Below are 22839 nucleotides of genomic sequence, written 5' to 3' on the forward strand. Positions count from 1 at the left end.
CGCACTTGGTAAAGTGGGTACGAAGCGAGGGTAGAAAAACAAGGACGTTTTTAAAATGTTTTTTTTTTTTTTTTTTTTTTTTTTTTGAATAAATCAAAACCTCCTGCTATATTATACACTCCCACAATTTTTTCTTTAACGTGATAATGATAAACCACAGGTTCAGGTTATTTTTTTTTTTGTTAAATGTACCTTAAACCTTTGTATAAAATGTTTAATCGGTCATTAAACTTGTGCGAAACGTCGTCGTCGTCGTCGTCGTCGTATATTTTCCGCGTAAATGAATTCACCGAAAAAAAAAATTTTTTTTTTTATTCTTAAATTACAAATGTTCAGACGTTGTGTTAATACGATAGTTCTGACCTTTTTGAAAAATAAAACGGCGCCAAACATTTTTTTTTTTTTTTTTTTTTTTTTTTTTTACTCTCTAAGGATTTAAAACCATCGATACCTCCTTATATATATATATGGTAAATACGATGCGTCGTTACGTTTTATTAATAATTTTTTTTTTTTTTTTTATTACTCTATGGTTATTTATTTATTTATTTTTTTTGTTGTAATATTCGTTATATCTTTGTTAGATAATAACTAATAATATTTATATTGATGATTTTCTCTCTCTCTCTCTCTCTCTCTGACGTGTGGGGAAAGAGATTTTTTATTAAAATAGTCGTGCGTGTCGTAATGTAAATATATAAAAAAATTAATTTTCTTGCATTTTTATATATAAATAAATAAAATGCGTTTAGCATGTGCGATAAAAAAAAAAAAAAAAAAAAAAAAATTTAATAAATTTTAACGACTTTCTAATCGAAGATAAAAAAATTATTTATTTATTTATTTATATATATTTTTTTTATAAATATTATTTTAACACAGTTCGAATACCTGAATGGAAACAAAAAGAAGGAAAAAAATCTGGAATCGTGATCATAATAACGAGAGGCAAAATGTTTTTTTTTTTTTTTTTTTTATCATTCCGGTCGTCGAGTTTAATACAAGCTTGTCGTTTTTGTTTGCTTACAGATAAAAAATAATAAAATTAAATTAAAACTCGTTTCTTTCTTTCTTTCTTTCTTTCTGCACTCGCACGACCATACCACCACAATATTTTTTCTTAACGAATTAACTAACTAACTAACTAACTAACGGTGTATTACGGTGATGACAAAATCAACACGAACAACACGAGGACGTAGAATTTTTTTCTTTTTAATATCGAATTTTTATAATTATTTTATTAATCCATCAAATTTTTATTTATGACTTGACAACAAACGACAAACGACAAACAAACGAACAATTCTAACGCATCAACATAATTAACGAGACGTAAAAAAAAAAAAAAAAAAAAAAATACACATATACACATACAATTCGAAACCGTGAAATATATAATTAATAATTTAACAAATGTAATATTATTATTATCATTATTATTATTATCATTATTATTATTATTATTATTACTAATAAGAGAACTAACAGATTTAATTAAAAATGAATCGATATACGGGCGTAATAGTTATTGATTGATATATCGATTAAAAAACAATAACAATGGCGGTCTTATCGATAAGTATTATTATTATTATTATTTGTGTGTGAGTGAACGTGACAATCTTTTCCAATCTTGAACACCATCGAATTATGATTTTTATATATATATATATGTATATGATCGTTGTTTGTTTGTTTGTTTGTTTGTCGATGTTAGTTAATCGCTTGTTTGGTTTACAAAAGAGAGAGAGAGAGAGAGATGCGGTGAAAGTTTTTAATCTTACGCATTTTGTTTGTTTGTTCGTTTGTTTGTTCTCGCGAGTTAGGCGACATTCACTTGCACACACGACAAAAAATTATTTATTTATTATCAAACACGAATAATGAATGAAATCGAAATCATTATTATTAAATAATAATAATAATAATGATGATGATGATGATGATGATGTTTTTTTTCGTACCGAGCAGACGGTTACGATTAAGACACGGGATGGAACCCACAGAAAGGGTCAAACATAAAAAAAATAAAAAATTTACATTTGAATTCAATGAAAGGTCAAGACATTTAACTTAATAATAATAATGATGATGATGATGATGATGACTTTAAATAATAATAATAATAATAATAATATGCAGAAATGAATAATAAAAATGGATTTTGATAATGATGAACTCTTGGAATGAATAAATGAGTGAGTGAGTAAGGTTTTAAAACAAAAAAAAAAAATCTACCTTCGCGATAAAGTTTTCTTGTTTGTTTGTTGTTTGTTGTTTGTCGTTGCCGTTGTCGTCGTGCTATTTAATAAAAAAATTAAAAACGAACCTTGAAAACCATTTCAAATTTTTTTTGGGTTTTCTCACATGAATGAATGAAAATATTTTTTATAAATATTAGCATATAATCGTTGTGGGAAGGCGGTGATCGATGGATCGATCGATCGACTGAATTTTTAACTTTAAAATAAAAACGTCCTTTCCCGCGCGTTTCCTTATTTGTTATTATCCGTGACGGTGTCAAAAAAACGGAACGTACCGAACAAACAAACAAACGAACGGACAAAACAAACGGACAGACAGTCAGGCAGGCCTTAAACACTCACGCACACGCTCACGCACGATGTTAAAAACTTCACACGGTTAAAAAAAAAATTTTAGAAAATTATGTCAATCACGTGATCGTTAATAGCATTCATTGAAAATTAATTAATTATTATCATTATTATTACTGTATTAAAAAATTTACATAGTAAAATTTGAAATAATGCAATGATAATTTGCATTTACGGTCGTGGGCTGGGGGGAGAGCAGCAAAATGGGGGGACAAATAGGAAAAAAAAAAAAGTCACGGGTCGGGTTAAGTAACGAAATGTGCCCGGAGGGGAGATACGGAAAAAAAAAAAAAAAAATAGAAAATTAAATACGGTGAATATGTATGCAAAAAAAAAGTATGTTAAGATGTATTCGGTCGGTAGCAGAAGAAATTAAAAAAAACATTTCTCGAGGGGGACAATCCAAGGGTTTGATTTTTTTTTTGGAAACGCAACGAAACGAAAGGAGGAGTGATGATGATGTGAGAAGGCGGTGGGAAAAACAAAGATTAACACAATTTTTTGTAAACACTCGATTCATAGTTTTTAATTGTGTAATTTTTTTATTTTTTTACCATAACGAATAAATTCGTTAAGTAAAACAAACGGCCCACCCATTATCTCGTCGTAACAGTCTTATGCAACTCTCTCTCTCTCTCTCTCACACTCTCTCTCTCTCACACTCTCTCTCTCTCTCTCACACTCTCTCTCTCTCTCTCTCACACTCTCTCTCTCTCTCTCTCACACTCTCTCTCTCTCTCACACACTCTCTCTCTCTCACACTCTCTCTCTCTCTCTCTCACACTCTCTCTCTCTCTCTCACACACTCTCTCTCTCTCACACTCGCATACTCGAACAAAAATTTTACTTTATTAATGAGCTTTTCTATTTTTTTATCAATGATTTTTGATTCGAATATGAATATTATTGGTTCGATACTACGCACTCACGCACATACGCACGCACTCACACACGCACACACGCACGCACGCACATTACAACAACGACAAGAAATAAATCGACAATTATATAGAAAACTATTAACCGTTTATAGTAACTTGTTTTGTAATCTTGTTTTTATTTTCGCTTTTTTCTTTTTTTTTTAGTGTTTATTTAATCTATGCGTGATAATAATGATAATAAGATATAGTTTTTTTTACGGGTAGATATCGACTAAACAAATCGTCCGGAAGTTACAATTTTAAGCTAAAAGTTCACTGGGCCGCACGTTTCCCATACGCGACACACGTCAAACTATATCGATTGTAGACGGTTGAACTTTTGAATTAGTATTCAATTTATGTATTTCCGGTCGTTATTATTATTATTATTATTATTTTCTTTTTTTTTCGTGTAGAAATGATGTTAAAAATCTTTAATGGGGTCAGTTAAAAAAGCGCGCACACGCGCGCCTACAAAATATTTCATATATATCGAACTCGATTAAGTTCAGGTACGCTTGGTGAAAATTTTCTAATTTGAAAAAAAAAACAAAAAAACAAAATGGCGGAAGAAAATTTAAGAAAAAAAAAAAAATTTTTTTTTTACGACTACGTAATTTTTTAAAAACTCCTGACTTATTATTATTATTATTATTATTTGTTTAAAATCGGAGTTTTTTTTTTTTTTTTTTTTTGCAAGTTGGCAAATACTTTCGATGACGACGATATTACGATCATGATGATGATGTTAACGTTAACGATGATGATGATGATGTTTATTCTTATTGCATCTTACTGATAACGGCATAAATCTTATGTCATCAACTTTAGGAAAACAAAAGATAAATGAAAAAAAAAAAGACAAAAGACAAAAGAAAAAAAAAACAACCTGGCGAAAAAAAATAAAAAATAAAAACGTATCAAGGTCGGAAAATTCAACGTTCTCATTGGAAAATTCAAATCACCTGAGTTGTGTTGTTATTTGTTAAAAAAAAAAAAAAAAAACAAACAAAATTTTCTTTTTCTTATTATTTTCGTAACGGTTTTTAACGGAAAATAGAAAAGAAGTCGGATAATTATTATTATTATTATTTTATATTTGATTGAAGAATAAATAAAAATTTAAGTAATTGGAGAGAGAGAGAGAGAGAGAGGGAGTAACAAAGAAAGAGCAGCAGAAAAGGAGAGAGAAAGAGAGAGAGAGAGACAGAAACAGAGAGAGAGAAAGAGAGAGAAACAAGAGAGAGAGAGAGAGAAAGAGAGAGAAACAGAGAGAGAGAGAGAGAGAAAGACAGAGAAACAGAGAGAGAGAGAGAGAGGGGGGGGGAGTGTGTTATGGTAGGTGGGAAATAAGGTAAAGTGAGGAAAATTTAAAAACGGGTAATATTGGCCTTTAAAAGACATTTGAAATTTTTATCTACCGTGAAAGATACGTTACAAAAAAAAAAAAAAAAAAAAAAAAACATTAATAATAAACGTCTTTAAAATTTTTTACGCCCATAAAAAAAATTTTTCATTTTCAACCGGTTAATAAATTAATAAATAAGAAAAAAATTATTATTATTATTATTATTAATAATATTTTACTATTTTTTATTAATAAAAAAAAAAAAAAATGGCGAATCGCAAATAATGAATTTTTTTATTTTTTTTTAAAATAAATGTCATCGGAAACGCGAGTGAATTTAAAATGGCGGATATGAATTACTTTTACTTTGTAAAACGTAATAATATTTTTATTCAATAATTTCTTAGAAATTATAACTAATATTATTATTATTATTATTAGTATTGAATGGATGAATCGAATGATAAAATCATATAGTAAAAAAAAAAAAAAAATAACGAAGATTATTGACCTGATACAAGTCAACGAATTTATTTACTCTATGGTGGAAAAAAAAAGTTTCGAATTAATTTTTTTTTTTATTAATAATTTCGATTTCGATTTTCTAGTAACGTGTGTCATTTGATACGTAAAACAAAACAAATATTTTCTAAAGTATTAATAATAATAATAATGAATGTGTGAATAACGATGGGGGGAAGGGGAGGGAGAGAAGAGGGGAAGAGGAAAACATTTTTCTTTTAAAATAAACGACGATAATAATAATAATAAAACCGTTCGTACAATATGTATAGATACATCACCCGGAAAAATTTTAATTCGTCAATTTCGACGTGTTTTTTTTTTTTTTTTGTCGTGGGATTAGTTATAAAGTTCTATTGACACGACATTAACGACTCTTTAAATAAGTAAACAAACTAAAAAAAATGTCGTTTATGGAATAATCGATTATAATAAAAATGGTAAATCGTAAATAAAACAACATCCGATTTGTTTTATTATTATTATTATTATTATTATTATTATTATTATTTTAATATCGTTTCCGTTATTTTTTTTTTTAATTAAGACGATCGCGTTTTGTCATCATCATCATCATCATCATTATCATGGACATTTTAATTTTTATTTATTTATTTAAAAAAAAAACCGTTAAAAATTAAATTAAGTAATTTTTTTTTCTCGTTGTGTAACATTTAAAATTACGTCGGTTAATTTTTTTTTTTTTTTTTTAATTCGTTATTATTAATACCTTAATAATTATAAAATTTTTTTAAAGTCCCCCACTTCCCCCCACAAAATTGAAAAAATTAATAATATTAAATTACACAAACGATTAGATAAACCAGATTTAATAAAAAAAAAAAAAAAATGTCGGCCAAGTTTGACACGGATGAATCAAATTGCTGTTAAAAAGTTGTTAAATATATTTAATTTCATGTTTCTTTTTTTTTTTTTTTTTTTTTTTGTAAAAAAAAAAATTGAAAAGATTGAAATTAAATTAAAATTTTTTAAAATAATTTCTATCGATAGATCGATCGATAGATGAATCGATAAAACGATTATCGATCGATTTATGTATGTATTTAAATTATAATTGGATGAAAAGTCGAATCTATAATAATAATAATAATAATAATAATAAGAAAAAGAGGGAGAAAAAAATTTCATATTTTCAGGTGTGTCTCCGAGGTTTAATTTTTTAAATTATCGATGGAAAGTTGATTTGTTGTATTACTTACCATTCGAAACGATGATTTGTCACTTTTTGACATGTGCCACTCTTTCCCCCCTCTCTCCTCTCCCCGCATACCTACCTGCCTGCTCCCCAAAAAAAAAAAAAATTAAAAAAAAAATTTTATACGATGTGATGAGCACGCGGTGTCAATCGCGAGTGAACGTATCTGATATTTTAATGAAATTTTTTTATTTTTTTTTCGCGAAGGGAGGGGGGGGAATTTCCAGGTATTTTTCCTACCGTTTGAACCTTGCGTATACCTAGATAATAATAATAATAATAATAATAATAATAAATTTTGTTTCGATCGTGCGAATCATTCGATTTTTTCGAAAGTTCCTAAGGGGACAAATTAAAAAATCTCATTGACTTTCTTTATATATTTTTTTTTTTAATTTTTAATCGAACAAAATCGAACGAGAAATCGATCGATTTATCGATCTTTCGATTTTTCGACTCGTAAAACAAATTTTCTTTTCGATTTTTTATTTTTTTTAATTTGGCAAATAATCACGAAGGTTTTTTTTTTTTTGTTGTTGACTTACACTGATACTATTGTGACATCAAATATTTAATTCGTATATCGTCTTTCCGGAGTTTATTATTATTATTATTATTATTATTATTATTATTATTATTTTTACGCGACAAGATGTAAAAGATAAAAAGAAAAAAGAAAAAAAAGAAAAAAACCTTCAAGTCTCTTTTGCGATAGACGTTTGTAAAACCTTGAATGTAAAATTGATATCATTGCAGAAAAAGCCTTGTAAAACCTGCATTAACTTTCGCGCCCGCGCGATTTTACGTATGTGCGTCTGCGTATGTGTACTTACAAACAAACAAACAAACAAACAAACAAACGAATAACAAAGAAACTCGCGCACGAACCTCACACACAAACCGACCGGTTAAAAAATTCCTTAAATAAAAATTATAAATAATTAAAATGGAAAAGAATAAAAAAATAAAATTGGCCATTTTAAACTATTTTAGTATTAGGGCAATCACAACAACAACAACAACAAACAACTTTGAAAAAAAAAAAAAAAAGGTTTTGTTGTTGTTGTTGTTGTTGTTGCGTGATAAAATTAATTTCAATGATTAACAATAATAATAATAATAAATTTTCCATTTAGAGAAAAATGCCCTCGAGTTGTTTTTAAATATATATATTGGAAGGTCGATATGTAAACACAATGAGTATTATTATTATTATTATTATTATTATTATTATTATTATTATTATTATTATTATTATTATTATTATTACGCGTCAATTGAAAACAAAAAAAAACCCGCGTGCGTAAATCTCGCGTACGAAAAAAAAAATAATAATAATCGGTAATAATTTAATAAAAATTAATTAATTGATTAATTAATTAATTATATAGATACGATTCTAAATCGATTCTCGAAATTATTATTATTATTAATAAAACATGTTATATCCGGTATATTATATTACATCGTAATATCGAAACTTGCTGATTATATCGAATCAATAATTAATAATAAAAAAAAATTGACACTCATTCACTTATTTCAATGCTTAGTCATCAATGGATGGAAAAAAAAAAAAAAAAATGTTTTCACTCGCCCTCTTTCTCTCACTCTCACCACTCTCTCTCTCTCTCTCTCTCTCTCTCACTCTCTCTCTCTCTTTTCCTTTTTTTCCGTTGAAATAACGTGAATTTCCAATATTTAACATATATGGTACGTTCTAAGTTTTTTTTTTTTTTTTAAAGGAAAATACGTGTATACGTACGTGATGATGTTAAAATAATTGTCGTGGAATTAGATAATCGAAAAATTTAAACAAAGAAAATAATAGTAATGATTCAATTTGTTACTTTTTTTTTGTTTGTAATGCGTTCGCACCGTGAATTTTATCAATCGGCGACAATTTTCTCTCTCTCTCTTTCTCTCTTTTTCTCTCTCTCTCTCTTTCTCTCTCTTTTTTATTTTTAAACTCTAACACAATACAAAAAAAAATTTTTTTTCCTGTATAATAAGGAAGAAGTTAAACCAAAGAAAAAAAAAATTTTTTTTTTTTTACCGCTTTTTATTTTTAAAACCTAATAATAATAATAATAATCTTTTATTTATAATTAACGATTAATGTCAGAGAGTTAACAATGTTACCAATCGTAAAAAAAAAAAAAAAAAAAAAAAAAAAAAACGTTACGAAACACTCTGATTGATTGCAATTTTTTTCTTTTTTCTTTGATTAATAAGAAAAAGAAAGAGAGAGAAAGGGGGGAAAGAGAAAGAAAGAGAGAGAGAGAGAGAGAGAGAGGAAGAGAAAGAGAGAGGAAGAGAAAGAGAGAGGAAGAGAGAGAGAGAGGAAGAGAGAGAGAGAGAGAGAAAATAGCGTCAAATTTAGTTTTTAACAAAATAAAAACAAAACGAAATTCAATTTTAAATAATTTAAACGTGGCACTAACTAACCAAACAGATTCTCGTTAATAATAATAATAATAATTTTATTTAAAAGTTCAAAGGCTCGACTAATATCCCTCCTTCTTCTTCTTCTTCTTCTTCTACACATTATTTGCTATTCTAATGAGTTTTCAATAATTGATTTTTTTTTTTTTTTTTTTTTTTCAATACGGATTGAATGTAAATGAATAAAAGAAGCTTAAAGAGTGAGAGAGTGAGAGAGAGAGAGAGAATGAAATAATAATAATAATAAAAGAAAAGACACTCCTAAATTTCAAAAGAATCAGGTTTCAATGTTTGGGTTCGCCCCATTTCGCTAATTTTTATTTACGACTTTTATTTACGACTATTTTTTTTGAAAACAAAATTTTTTTTTTTTGTTTTTTTAAATTTTTGTAAATGCCACGATAATCTGTTTTTTTTTTTTTAAAAAAAGCAGAAGAAAAAAAAATTCAAATAAATATATGAATATAATAATATGAATTTCAAATAAATAAATTTAAATGAGATCAGAGTCGCGCCATTTAAAAGCCGGGGAAAGAACACAAAAGAATTTTTTTATTTCTATTTTGTATTTTGTATCTACTTCCCCGTTTAAAAAAATCTTGGTGTATATTTTAAATAAGTTATGAGGGTAATAAACTCGATGTAAAGTTTTTTTTTTTTTTTTTTTTTGTCATGTCAATGTAAGAAGAGATTATTTTGACAAAAAGAAAAAAAATTATTACGCCTTGCATGAAAATGCATTAATTTTTTTTTTTTTTTTTTTTTTCATTTCGTCAAGTTGGTATGCATAAATTTTATTTTATTTTTTTTATCCAAATCATCAATATTATATGTAAAAAATTAAGAACAAAGACCTGAATGAACGAAACATCTCAAACGCACACGCACACGTGCACGCGCACGCACAAAAATAGAAAAAAAAAATAATAATAATTTAAATAAAAGTAACGAAAAAAGAAAGAAAAAGATTCTCTCGTTGATTTATTTATTTATTTTTTTTTTGTTAGTTGGCAATGGAATTTTCAACGAATCGATTTTTTTTTTTTTTTGATTTGTTTTGTTTGCATTACTGCATTTTTAAATTTGCATTTATTTATTATAAATACATGTTTTTAATTTAAAGTTATTATATATATATATCGTTCGAACTTGAATTTGAAATTTTTTTTTTTTTCAATAAATATTTATTATTATTATCATCATCATCATCATTATTATTGTTATTATTATTATTATTAGTCTCGTTAGTATATCACACACTACACCCTCGCGATAAAATATACGATCGCATATATATATATATATATATATATATTTTTTAGTTTTATGTTTTTCCGCTTCGGGTGAAAAATATCATCATCATCATCATCATCATCATCATTATTATCATCATCGCGGAAAAAAATAAAATGGCGTCGTCGTTTATTATTTATAACTCATGGGATTTGATTCTCTGTTTTTTTTTTTTTTTTTTTTTGTTTAACAAAGAAAACATTTTTTTTGTAAGTCTCAAACGTGTAAATGATTATTATTATTATTTTTTTTTATAAAGGAAATACGTTATTATTATTATTATTATTATTATTATTATTATTATTATTATTATTATTATTATTATTATTATTATTATTAGTATTATTATTATTATTATTATTATTATTATTATTATTATTATTAATTTAAATTACAAGTTTCGCCTTTTTTTTTTTTTTTTTCGATTTTACATCTTTTCTCGGTCATTAAATTAAAATAAATCCCGACTTTTAATTATTAATTTAAATCGATTTTGGTCAGGGGCGTAACTAATTTTTCTTCTACTCATTTTACATTTCCCCCCACCGTCACGTCTTTCCTCTTTTTTTTTGGGGGGAGCCTTAATTAACCGACCGTTTGAGTACGTTGATTTAAACTTGTTGTTGTTGTTGTGACGTATGAACGATTATTTAAATTTATAATGTTTTAAATAAATTAGATAAATGATTGTTCAGTGCTCTCACGCACGTGTTTCTTTTAACGTTTAGAATTTTTTTTTTTCGTCATGTTGGTCAAACTGTCGAGGGTGAAAAAAAAAAAAAACAATTCGGAGATTTCCACGTTGCCAACATAATTTTAATTTTTTCATTTATCGTTTCGAAAATTATTTCGCGTTGTTTTAAAATTTGAATTTTTTTTTTTTTTAAAAACAAAATTTCTATATTTTTATATAATAATAATTCAATCAATCAATCATTCATTCATTCATTCATTCATTCAATGGAATGACTTTTTGAAATATTAATATATCGATTCGTTGAAACGATTTATATATTTATTCGAACTTTGTAAAAAGCGTTAATCACGATTGGTTTGTGTTATTGTGGAAAATTTCCGTTATAACAAAAAAAAAAAAAAAAAAAGAAATTAATTTTTTTTTCGTGGGGGGAAGGGGGAGAGGGGAGGGTGTGGGAGGGAGGGAAATCCCACAATTAATTGTAAATAACGAATCAAATTATTTATTATTTGCAAATTATATATATAATAAATTAAATCAGATTTTTGAAAGACGAAAAACAAAAATGCATATTTAAATGAAATAATAAAAATGGCGCCGATCGAATGGCCGCCGTTCGATCAAACGCGATTTGAATTCGGACACCATAGAGTAAATAAAAAAAAAAAACAAAAAAACGGTCGCGGAGTGATTTTTCACAGAGTAATTATCAGAATGATAAAAATAGGGATGACATTGAAAATTATATTTTTTTTGTTTTGTTTTTATGATAGAATTGCAATCGTTTGATGATGATTCCCGTGACGACATTTTTTTACTTAAATAGGCGAAAATTTTTTTTTTTTGCTTAATCGATTGATTATTCGAATAGGTTTATTTTAATGCCTAAATCCAGGGTCGCGTGTTGTCGGTTTTGGTTTTTTTACGACTAAATTTTTTTTTTTTAGTAAAAAAAGGAAAAAAAGGAGCGCGAGATCGACCTTTAAATATTTTTTTAGTTTTACGAACTTTTAGGGAAACTACAAAAAAAAAAATTGTTAAGGTTGAACTTAAAAAACGCGGTGTTAAGGTCATAAGAATAATATATATATATATTTGAAGTGGCACCAGATAGTATAAAGAAAAAAATTATTTTAATAAATTTAAAAATTCTTTTCGAATGAATCATACGAACGAAAGAAAAAGAGACAAAGAGAGAGAGAGAGAGAGAGAGAAAAAAAAACTTTAAAATACGTTTACAGGAAAATCATATTTTACTCTAACCGGAAATACGTTCAACTTAAACGAATAATTTTCACGTATAATAAATCAATTTAATTTTTTTTTTTTTACACTAGTGCCACGTAGCCGTTTAAATTTTTTTTTCGAAAAAAAAAAAAAAAAAAAGGATGCTGTCGGTTAGATTTATTAGGATAATTTGCAATGATTATGTTGAAGAAGGAGAAAAATTTCAATTTAACTATTATTATTATTATTATTATAATCCTAGTGACGACGATTTAAAAAAAAAAAAAAAAAAGATCCATTAAATTATTTTATTTTTCGTAATGATCTCCTGCCACTTTGGAAGTCGCGTGAGTCACGTCACTCAACGACGACAAATGTATCACCATCAACCTTTTTCGTTTCTTCTTCCTCTGAAAAGAAAAGTAGAGACGAATAAAAGGAAAAGGGTTGTTGAGCAGGGGTGGGGGGAAGGTAAACTGACTCAGTACATCGTGGCAGAAAATTTAAAGAAAAAAAATGACTAATTACACGATGAAAAAGGGGGAAAGAGAAACGTATAAACAATTTAATTAAAAAAACACGTTTGAATCCACGTGTAATTAGCATAATCACAACAATACACGTGAGAGGTTTATTATTATTATTATTATTATTATTTACTTCATACATTGTTTAAAACAATGCGTAAAGTAGGTTCTTCGTATGCGTGCGAATCTTTCCTTGAATGGATTCGAAACAAAAAAACGCAACCGAGATACGCACGCGCTGCGTAATCGTCTCGATCGTGAGCCAGCCCCCACACGCTTTTACTAACAATTAAATTCATTAACTTACACGCGCGCACATGCAATATACCTAAAAAACCTACCGTACCTAAAAAGAAGGATTTATTTATAAAAAATGAAAAAAAAAATGAAAACAAAGGATGTTAAAGTCTTTGTCATGCATCTATGCGTGCATGCATGATTATATTTAGAGGAGGGTAATAGCTCATTGTTAATATTTGTATGCATACAACGCCGACATTTTTTTTTTTTTTAGTATTGTTCTTTGTTGCCGTGCAAAAAAAAAAGCAGAAGAAAAAAAAAAACCTTTTGGCTCGTTTCTTCTGCTTTTTTTTTTATCTTTCTTCTGCTTTATCCGAATCATTGATTTTTTTTTTTTTTATTTACTCCCGGAAATAATTATTTTTCGTTTAAAAACAAAAAAAAATTAAAGAATTTTTTAAATAAATAAAATAGAAAACGTGTAAGTAGAAAAAAAAAAAAACGTGTAAGAAGAAAAAAATAATAATAATAAAATAGTTTTCAAGTTTCATTCATTCATTCATTCATTCATTCAATATTTTCCATTAAATTAAATATTTTAAAATTTATTTCGGGGTCATTTTTGAATTTATAATCTTTGGTTTGATTGTATTATTATAATATCTCTTGTGTAGTTAATGGAAAAAGTAAAAACATAATAAACTTTTATAAATGTATGTAACCTTTGACCTTTTGCAGTTTTTATACAACTCGAATGCGTTTAATGTTTTTTTTTTTTTTTTATAATGAAGAGAGAGCGAGAGAGTGGGAGAGAGAGAGAGAGAGAAACGAAATCGTGAATATATAATAAAAAATTTTTAAACTGGAATCGAAAAGAAAAAGAAAAACGTGGTGGAAACAAACGATAATAATGATAATGATGATGATAATGATGATGATACCTCGTTGATAAATGTATTATATAGTATTTTTAAATAATTAATTATTAGTTTTTTATGTTAATGTAAAAAAAAAAATATTAATAATGGTTTTTTTTTTTTTTTTTTTTTTTTAGGTCGTTCGGTTATTCGCGTTCGAAAAGAAAGATAATAATAATAAATTATAATAAATTTTAATTTTTTTTTTTTTTTTTTTTTGTCCAGGAGAAACCAAAAAGAACGACGATGATAATGATGATGATGACGATGGTGGTGGTGATGATAAACAAGAAACGCCGATAAGTCGAGAATACGTTAAACCTATAAAAATATCACCTTTGGGATTTCACGAAGATGATTTATTATATGGTAGCGATCAATTAAATGGAGAATCTTCGTCTGAACCATTACAATTGAGACACCACAGCGGACATTTTCGTCACAAAACGGCAAACATATGGGATCCCCATCCGATGTACGAATTTACGGCTTTTAAAAAAAAATTCAATTTGATATTACAACACGATTCGAAATTTGCATCCCCGGATCTTCAGGTACGAAACAAACAAAATTTCTTTTGGGAAAACTTTTCTCTATGATGTACCTTACGTTTGTTTTCTCTCTCTCTCTCTCTCTCTTCAGGTGACTCACATATGGCACAACACATCGGCAAGAAAATTACCAAGCATAAAATCAAACGGTTGTTTTTATAAAGGACAAGTAAAAGGAGATCCCTCATCGTCTGTTGCCGTTAGTTTATGCCACGGAATGGTAAGTTTAAATATATTATTATTATTATTACTACATTCAAATTTTTTTATTTTCGTGTAAAAGAAAGAAACCATTTTTAACTTTTTTTTAACTAAAACGAAAACGAAAAAAAAAAAAGAAATTAAACAAACAAACAAACAAACAAACAAACAAACGAGAAAACAGAATTTATAGAATTATTTAGTGGGAGTTTGTGTTTCTTATGTTAACTAACAGTTCGTTCCAACTGTCAAAGAAATTAACCATAAAAAAAAAAAAAAAAACATGAATTTTTTTATTTTTTATTTTACAACGTGAAAAGGAAAAAAAGTAATAATAATAATGATGATGATACTGTTAAATGCGGGGGAGAGAGAGGCAGGAGAGGGGAGGGAGGAAGGGAGGGGAATAGGAGAAATTTTCGTGTGCGTTTTTGTCTTTGTCGGATTTCTTCGTTTTTTATAAACTTAAAAATACAAACGCTGCTGAATTTTCCTTTTTTTTGTTTGTTTGTTTGTTTGTTTGTTAGTAGACGATTTTCTGACTTCGTTTGTATTCTCTATGGAAAAAAAAAAAACAAATTTTCGATATATTTAAAATTCAGCAAAATTTTTTTTATTTTTAAAAACGATTTGTTTATTCAGCATCGGCGCCCAAGAACTTTTTTTTTTTTTTTTACGTCTTCTGCTTTTTAATTGCTCCCGCTTAACTTTTATAAATATCTTTTTTTTTTTTTTTTTTTGTAAAGAGATTGTCAATTAACTATTTCCAGGTTCAAGGTTTTTACGTCGATTTGGTTTAAACAATAAAAAAAAAAAAAACGAAGTCGAGGAAATGTTTAAAAAAAAAACTTTTTTTTTACTAAGGTGTTATTATTAACACACGCACGCAATAAGCTAAACATTAAAAAAAAAAAAAAAAAAATTTTAAAGAGCAAAAGGTGAACTTTAAACCTTGAACCATCAGTTTGCACGCTTTTTTTTTTTTTTTACTCTATGACACAATACAAAATTTCCCGATAGAGAGAGAAAAACAAAAAAAAAAAATTATATAGAGGTTTATCATTGGCGGAAGTTAAAAAAAAAAAAAATTTATATTATTTATTGTTCTTTTCTTTTATTTTATAACCGAAAGTTATTGTTTTGAATTTATTATTATTATTATTATTATTATTATTATTATTATTATTAATAATAAAAAACAACGTTTTATATCAATTGTATAAAAAGAAAACTTTTAAACGATTAGTCAACAAACGTCGTCTGTTAAAAACTACGACAACAATAAAAAACATTTAAAGGGATAATAATTTTTTTTTTTTTTTCAAAGGTTGTTTTCCTGTTTTTTTTTTTATTAAAAGGTTAACAAGTGGGTGGTAGCGTTTGTATGCGTTTGTCTCTCTCTGTCTCATTCTATTATTTTCTCCCATGTTTTGTTTCCCGGTTATATGAAAAAAATGAAATTTTAATTTTTTTTTTTTTTGGCGCGAAAGTTATTTCACGCGTTCACTTTCTCTATGGTTTAAAAAAAAAAAGGTTTCTTTCTTTTAATTTATCAATTTATGGAAATAATTTGGTCATTTTTTTTTATTTATAATATTCTCAGAATGATAAATGACGATTTACTTTTTTTTTTTAAAAAGAAAAACATGATGTATATATATATATTTATTAATCCGAAACAATTTTATTATTCAAAGAGTGGTACGTAATTGTTGCACTTTTAGAATTATTAAAATTTAACAACAACAAACAAACAAACAAACAAACAAACAAACTCTAGTGACTCACGTAGATTTATAATTAGATTTTTTTTTTTTTATCTCGTATAACACAAACCAAAAAAAAAAAAAAGACAAAAATAATTTTTTTTTTTTGCAAAAGTTGACCATAAAGGGTAAAAGATTGAATGAACGTGGCAAACCAAAAAAGGTAACAAACGACAAATATCGTTTATGGACGTTCATTTAAAAAAAAAAAAAAAAACGTTAGTAATAATAATAATAATAATAATTTATTTGAAAAATGTGAGAGGATGGAGAGACCGTTTGATACATTTATAATATAAATTACTCTATGACTAGTCACTATAAAAAGAACGGGAATTGGTTTTTAAAAAATTTAAATTTCACTTTTTTTTCCCGCCTTTTTTTTTTTTTTAAATAATTTTTTCTGATTTGAAACGTATTTAAAATTATGACGTTTTTCCCTTTTTTTCCTTTTTTTTTACGAAATTATTATTTTCGAAAGTGAAAAAAAGGCGAAAGTAAGTTATGATGAGTAACGGTCGGTGAAAAATTACAATTTAAAAAAAAAAAAAAAAAACGATTTCAATTCTATTGCCACGATATTTTAAATGATGGCGCGCGCGCGCGATCGGATGATGATGATGATGACGATTACGATACTTTAAACGATAATTTTTGGATTTTTTTTCAAAAATTTTGAAAACGTGGCATTTAGCCACACACACCGGAAATGAGACGAAAAAAAATTTTTTTTTTTTTTAAATCTTTTTCCCATCTCTCTCTCTCTCTCTCTCTCTCTCTCTCTCTAACATTCATTGTTTATGTTTTGTTTTTTTTTTTATTACAAATATATCGGTTACATAATTTTTTTTTTTTTTGTCACGATGAGTGTGTGTGCGTGTGTGTGTGCGCATCGTCGGTTTTATGAATGGAACGAGATGACTGAATTTGTACGTGTGCGTGTGTGTGCGTGTGCGTGCGTTTACGTGTCGGTCGGGTGAATATGAAAACCGTAAAAAAATTTACAATTTTGGGGATCCGTTTAAAAAAAATTTTTTGGCTACATGACAAAATTAATAAGTCACTTTGGACTGGGAAAATGATGAAAACTCATTTATTATTATTATTATTATTATTATTATTATTATTATTATTATTATATACACATATTTTGTTTTAATAATTGGCAATACTGCGATTGAAATTAACAAAGAGTGTGTTTAAAAATTTTTTGATTGAGGTGTAATCTGAATGAAAGAAAATTATTCATGTCAATTTTTCCATTATTATTATCATCATCATCATCATCATCATTATTATTATTATTATCATTATCATTATTATTATTATTATTATTATTATTATTATTATTTAATTAAAATGTCCGGTAGTTGTCGTCTTGGTCGTTTTTTTTTCAAAGGTTTTTTTAGCGCGAACAGGGGGGGGGGGAAAAAAGAAAAATTGTTTTGAATTTTGTATTGTTAGTATAGTACTAACTTTTCGTCCTCGACTTGTTGCCATTGGCGTCAAGTCGATCAAGTGTAGGACGATGACGACGACGTCGACGTTCGTCCAACAAAATTGCGTAAATTAAATATTGACGCCGACGTCGTCTGCTTAAAATGATTTTTTTCATGTTTTTTTTTCTGTTAAAAACTGTTGAAAAGACCTTTTAAACGATAAATTGTTTTTTTTTCTTTTTTTCCTCCATTTTGTAAACTCCGAAAGTTTTCTCTCTCTCTCTCTCTCTCTCTCTCTCGTTTAAATCATTATCAATTTAATTTTATTACGTATTTTTTTTTTTTTTTAAATTTTTCCATTAAATTAATCAAATTAAAAAAAAAAAACAAAAAAAAAAAAAAAAAAAAGTAGTATGAAAACATGTCGTAAATTATATAATAACGTTATTTTAAATAATTTTTTCACTTTCGAACCATTAATTAAAACGACACATATTATTATTATTATTACATTAATATTAATGTTGTATGTATTACTCGTTCTTCCCGTTGGAAATCAATCAAAATATATATAATCGATTTATTTAAATCACCTTTTTGATAGATTATTATTATTATTATTTCGTATAAAAAAAAAAAAAAAAATTAGCATGAAAAAACGTGTTTAGAGTTGGAAAATTAATTTTTTTTTTTTTAATTAATTTGCCCTACAATCCAGTAAAAACAATTTTAATATTTAGGGGAGTGCAGCGAAAGGGGGAGGGAAGGGGATGTGTAGGGGAGGGGAGGGGAAAATTGATAAAACGAGAAATGGCGTTACATAAAAAAAAGTTGCAAAAAAAATTTTTTTTTTCTATCGTTTTTGAATTTTTAGTCGTTTTAATAAAATAAAAAAAAATCTCATCAACATCATTGTCATCATCATTATCATCACCATCATCATCATCATCATCGTCATCGTAATCATCATCATCATCATCATCATCGTCATCGTAATCATCATCATCATCATCATCATCATCATTAATCATCATCATCATCATCATCAGCAGCAGCATCCATCATCATCATCATCATCCCCTTTTAATTTATCGTTTCTTCTTCTTCTTTTTCTTTTTCTTCTGCTTCTGCTTCTGCTTCTCCTCCTTTTCTATTATAAATTAAAAAACAGTCTTGCCAACCTCTGAACTTTTCTTAATCACACTATAATTGAAGCAGCCTTTATTAGTCATTTTCATTTTTTTTTTTTTTTTTTTTTTTGTTTCCTAGGATTTGAATTACTCATGTAATAATAATAATAATAATAATAATCATTCGTGAATTGACTTAATAAAAAATTTAAAAAAAAAAAAGAAATGAGTAAATTTTTAATCGTGATAAAACGACAACGACAACGACGACGACGACGCCTTTTTGTCTGCTACCACGTAACGAAAAAAAAAAAAAAAAATTAAATCACGTCAAACATTCGTCATGTATATATATATTCGCGGTAATGATTATTTACCTATTATTATTAATATTAATCATTATTATTATCATCATTATTATTATCTTTATTATTATTATCATCATTATTCCAATGGTCATCGTCATCGTCGTCATCGTTGCTGTTTTTAAATTTTTTTGAAAATAACGAATAAAAAAAAAACGTGTCAGCATCTGAAGTTTCGTTAAACGAAATCGTTAAATTAAACAAAATTTTGTATAAAATTCATACCGTTCGATCGATCGAACCTTATACGTCATAATTTTTTTTTTTTTTTATTAAGGTATTGTTTTGTCTTTTGCTGTAGACGACGTTAAAAAAAAAAAAAAAAACAAAAAAGTTTCGACCGACGGTTTATTTTTTTTTTTTAATAGTTTTTTGTTTGTTTTCGTTTTTGTTTCTGCCACGTGACATAATATTTTTATCATATAATAATAATAATAATAATAATAAAAAGGCCGCGGATTTTAATAAATAATGAAGTAATTTTAAATTACATAATATTAATAATAATAATAATATATTATACTAACCCCCTTGAATTTATTTAAATAAATAAATACGTTTTTTTTTTTTTTTTAAAAAAAAAGTACGTTCAGAAATTTTATATATTGTTTTTTACGTCATGAAAAAAATTAATTATTATTTTATTATTATTTAAAGAAGTTTCTAGTAAAAAATATAAATTAAAAAAAATTTATTTATTTTTAAATAATCAATTATCGATTAGAAAAAAAGAAAAAAAGAAAAACTTGAAACAAACAAAGCAAACAAACAAACAAATAATTCTTTGGCATAAAATCAGGGTCGCTCGGAATTTTCAAAAAACAACAAACAACAAACAACAAACATACAAACACTCTATAATTACAGTCAAAATATAATTATAATTATAATTTATTTTTAAAAAGAATTTTTTTTTTTTGGTAGCTTTATAAGTTCGAAACGTTTTTTTTTTTTTGTTTTTAATTTTTAACATTATTCGGAATTTTAAGTTTAACGAGAAAAAAAAAAAGGAGGATTCTAAAGTCACGATTTTAATTTTTTTTTTTTTCATACTTGACCCATTTGTTAACTTGCTATCGAGTTTTCCGGGATTCTTAAGAAAAAAAAAAATTTTCCTTCCCTTGGTGTCCCTTCCTTACAAAAGAATCCATCATAATCATCATCATCATCATCATCATAATCATCATCACCATCATAATCATCATCATCATCATCATCATCATCATCATCATCATCATCATCATCATCATCCTCAACATCATCATCCTCAACATCATCATCATAATCATCATCATCATCATCATCATAATCATCATCACCATCATAATCATCATCATCATCATCATCATCATCAACATCATCATCATCATAATCATCATAATCATCATAATCATCATCATCATCATCATCATCCTCAACATCATCATCCTCAACATCATCATCCTCAACATCATCATCATAATCATCATCATCATCATCATCATCATCATCATCATCAACATCATCATCATCATCATCATCAACATCATCATCATCATCATCATCGATTAATTTACTAAAAATTTTAACTCGTGATTTCCCGTGGGAAACAGGCCGTCGTTAGTTTTTTCGGGGGAAGGGGTGGCGGAGGGGGGCGTCGAAAAGGAAAATTTATTTATTTAAAATGTCGGATGACGACTAGACTAGACTAAAAAAATATTTATTTTTTTAAAACAATTTCTTTCTTTCTTTTACACACGTTTTTTTTTTTTTTTTTTTTTTTAAATGACCAATTGTTGATTTAAAATCCATAGAGAAATTAAACCTTTTCGTTTAGAAAATGTCTGAAAACGTAGCCAAAAATTCTATTTAAATTTTGTACGAAAATAAAAATAAATTTTATTTATTTATTTGACATAAGAACATAATTAAAAATGTCAGACGAACGAATGAAAAAATTTGTATTTACAACGAGTCGAATTTATTTAAATTCATAGAATAAATAAATTTATAAAAATAAGATACCTGACGTTTTTTTTTAAAAATGGCGTCAAAAAATCGACGACAAGTAAATAAAAACAACAACAAAGTTTTAAAAAATTATTAATAAATGTTTATTATCATCATCATCATCATCATCATCTTTTTATAACCGGAAGTGACCCCATTTTTAGTAAATGTTACATATTATTTTTATTGCTCTTATTTTTTTTTATTTTTTTATATTCTCCGGTCTATTTATTCTATGGAAAATAATTAATAATAATAATAATAATAATAATAATAATAATATAAGGAGGAGCGTAAAAGAGGAAGTTATTAGTTTTAGTTTTTTTTTTTTTTCGCTTTTTTTTTTTTTTATACGGGTTAAAAGTTTTTAACGAACAAGAACAAACAACAAACAAACAAACAAAATGTTGTCGGTTGTTGTTGTTTTAAAATATGTGTCGTTACGATCTGATTGTTCGAGACCTGATTTAATTATCAAAACATGGTCGGATTAAGCTCGTTTTTTTTTTTTTTTTTTTTTTAAATAAATAAATAAATAAATTATTTATTATTATTTTCCAAGGGGTCAATGTCGTACAAGTTTTTTTTTTTTGTTAGTCAAGTTTTGTTTAAAAGCAAAGAGAAAATAAATTATAATTAATTCGTGGAGAATGAATGTCATAGAGTAAATAAAATAAATTTATAGAGTATAAAATATATTCATAGAGTAGTAAAATAAATTCTTTTTTCTTTTTTTTTTGAAAATAAATTAATTTCGTTTAAACGTGATGAATTTAATATAATTAATAAAAATGAATAAATAAATAGTTTAAATTTTATTGCCACGTTTTTTTTTTTTTTAAATGTTGGCAGCATTGAAATTTTTTTTTTTTTTAATTAAATAATTTTTTTAAGGAAAAAAACACGTTAGAATATAAAGCGTCACGTTAAATATAATTTCCAGTACAAAAAATTATTATTATTATTATTAATTAAAACGTCGGCCATTTTTTATTATTATTATTATTATTTGAGTTTGATTTTCGAAAAAAGGGGAATTTAATAATTTTATATATAAAATTTTTTTTTTTTTTTTTTTTAAGGATTTCAAATAAATTCAAAAATTTATCAAATTTTCATCAATCTCTGATTCAAAATTTGTTTTCTTTTTTTTTTTTTGTCGGGGAATTAAAAAAAAAAATTAAGCGGGTTTGGGGGGGGGGGGAGGGGGGAGAGCCTTGAACTCCACCGAAAAAATTATTAATTTTTTTTTTTTTTTAAAATTAATCTTAAATGAAATCTTCATTTTTTTAAAAATAGTTTTTATTATTAAAAAAAAATTAAAATCGATGCGTTTTCCTCGACGTAACGTAATAATAATAATAATGATGATAATGATAATGACCATGATGATGATGATGATGATGATGATGATGATGATGATTTTAC

At 26.2% G+C, this 22839-nt stretch overlaps 1 protein-coding gene across 1 annotated transcript; it reads left to right on the plus strand.

Moving 5' to 3' along the window:
- Positions 1 to 13730: 13730 nt before the first annotated feature.
- Phum_PHUM396620 (uncharacterized protein) lies at positions 13731 to 14801 on the plus strand (the record flags this gene model as incomplete). The annotated part of the gene is made up of 3 exons (XM_002428619.1): positions 13731 to 13739; positions 14210 to 14524; positions 14613 to 14801. 3 exons carry the CDS (start codon positions 13731 to 13733, stop codon positions 14799 to 14801), a joined length of 513 nt encoding a protein of 170 aa, XP_002428664.1.
- Positions 14802 to 22839: the final 8038 nt, after the last annotated feature.

This window comes from Pediculus humanus, genomic scaffold (assembly GCF_000006295.1).
Source record: "Pediculus humanus corporis 1103172107895 genomic scaffold, whole genome shotgun sequence".
NCBI lineage: Eukaryota > Metazoa > Arthropoda > Insecta > Psocodea > Pediculidae > Pediculus > Pediculus humanus.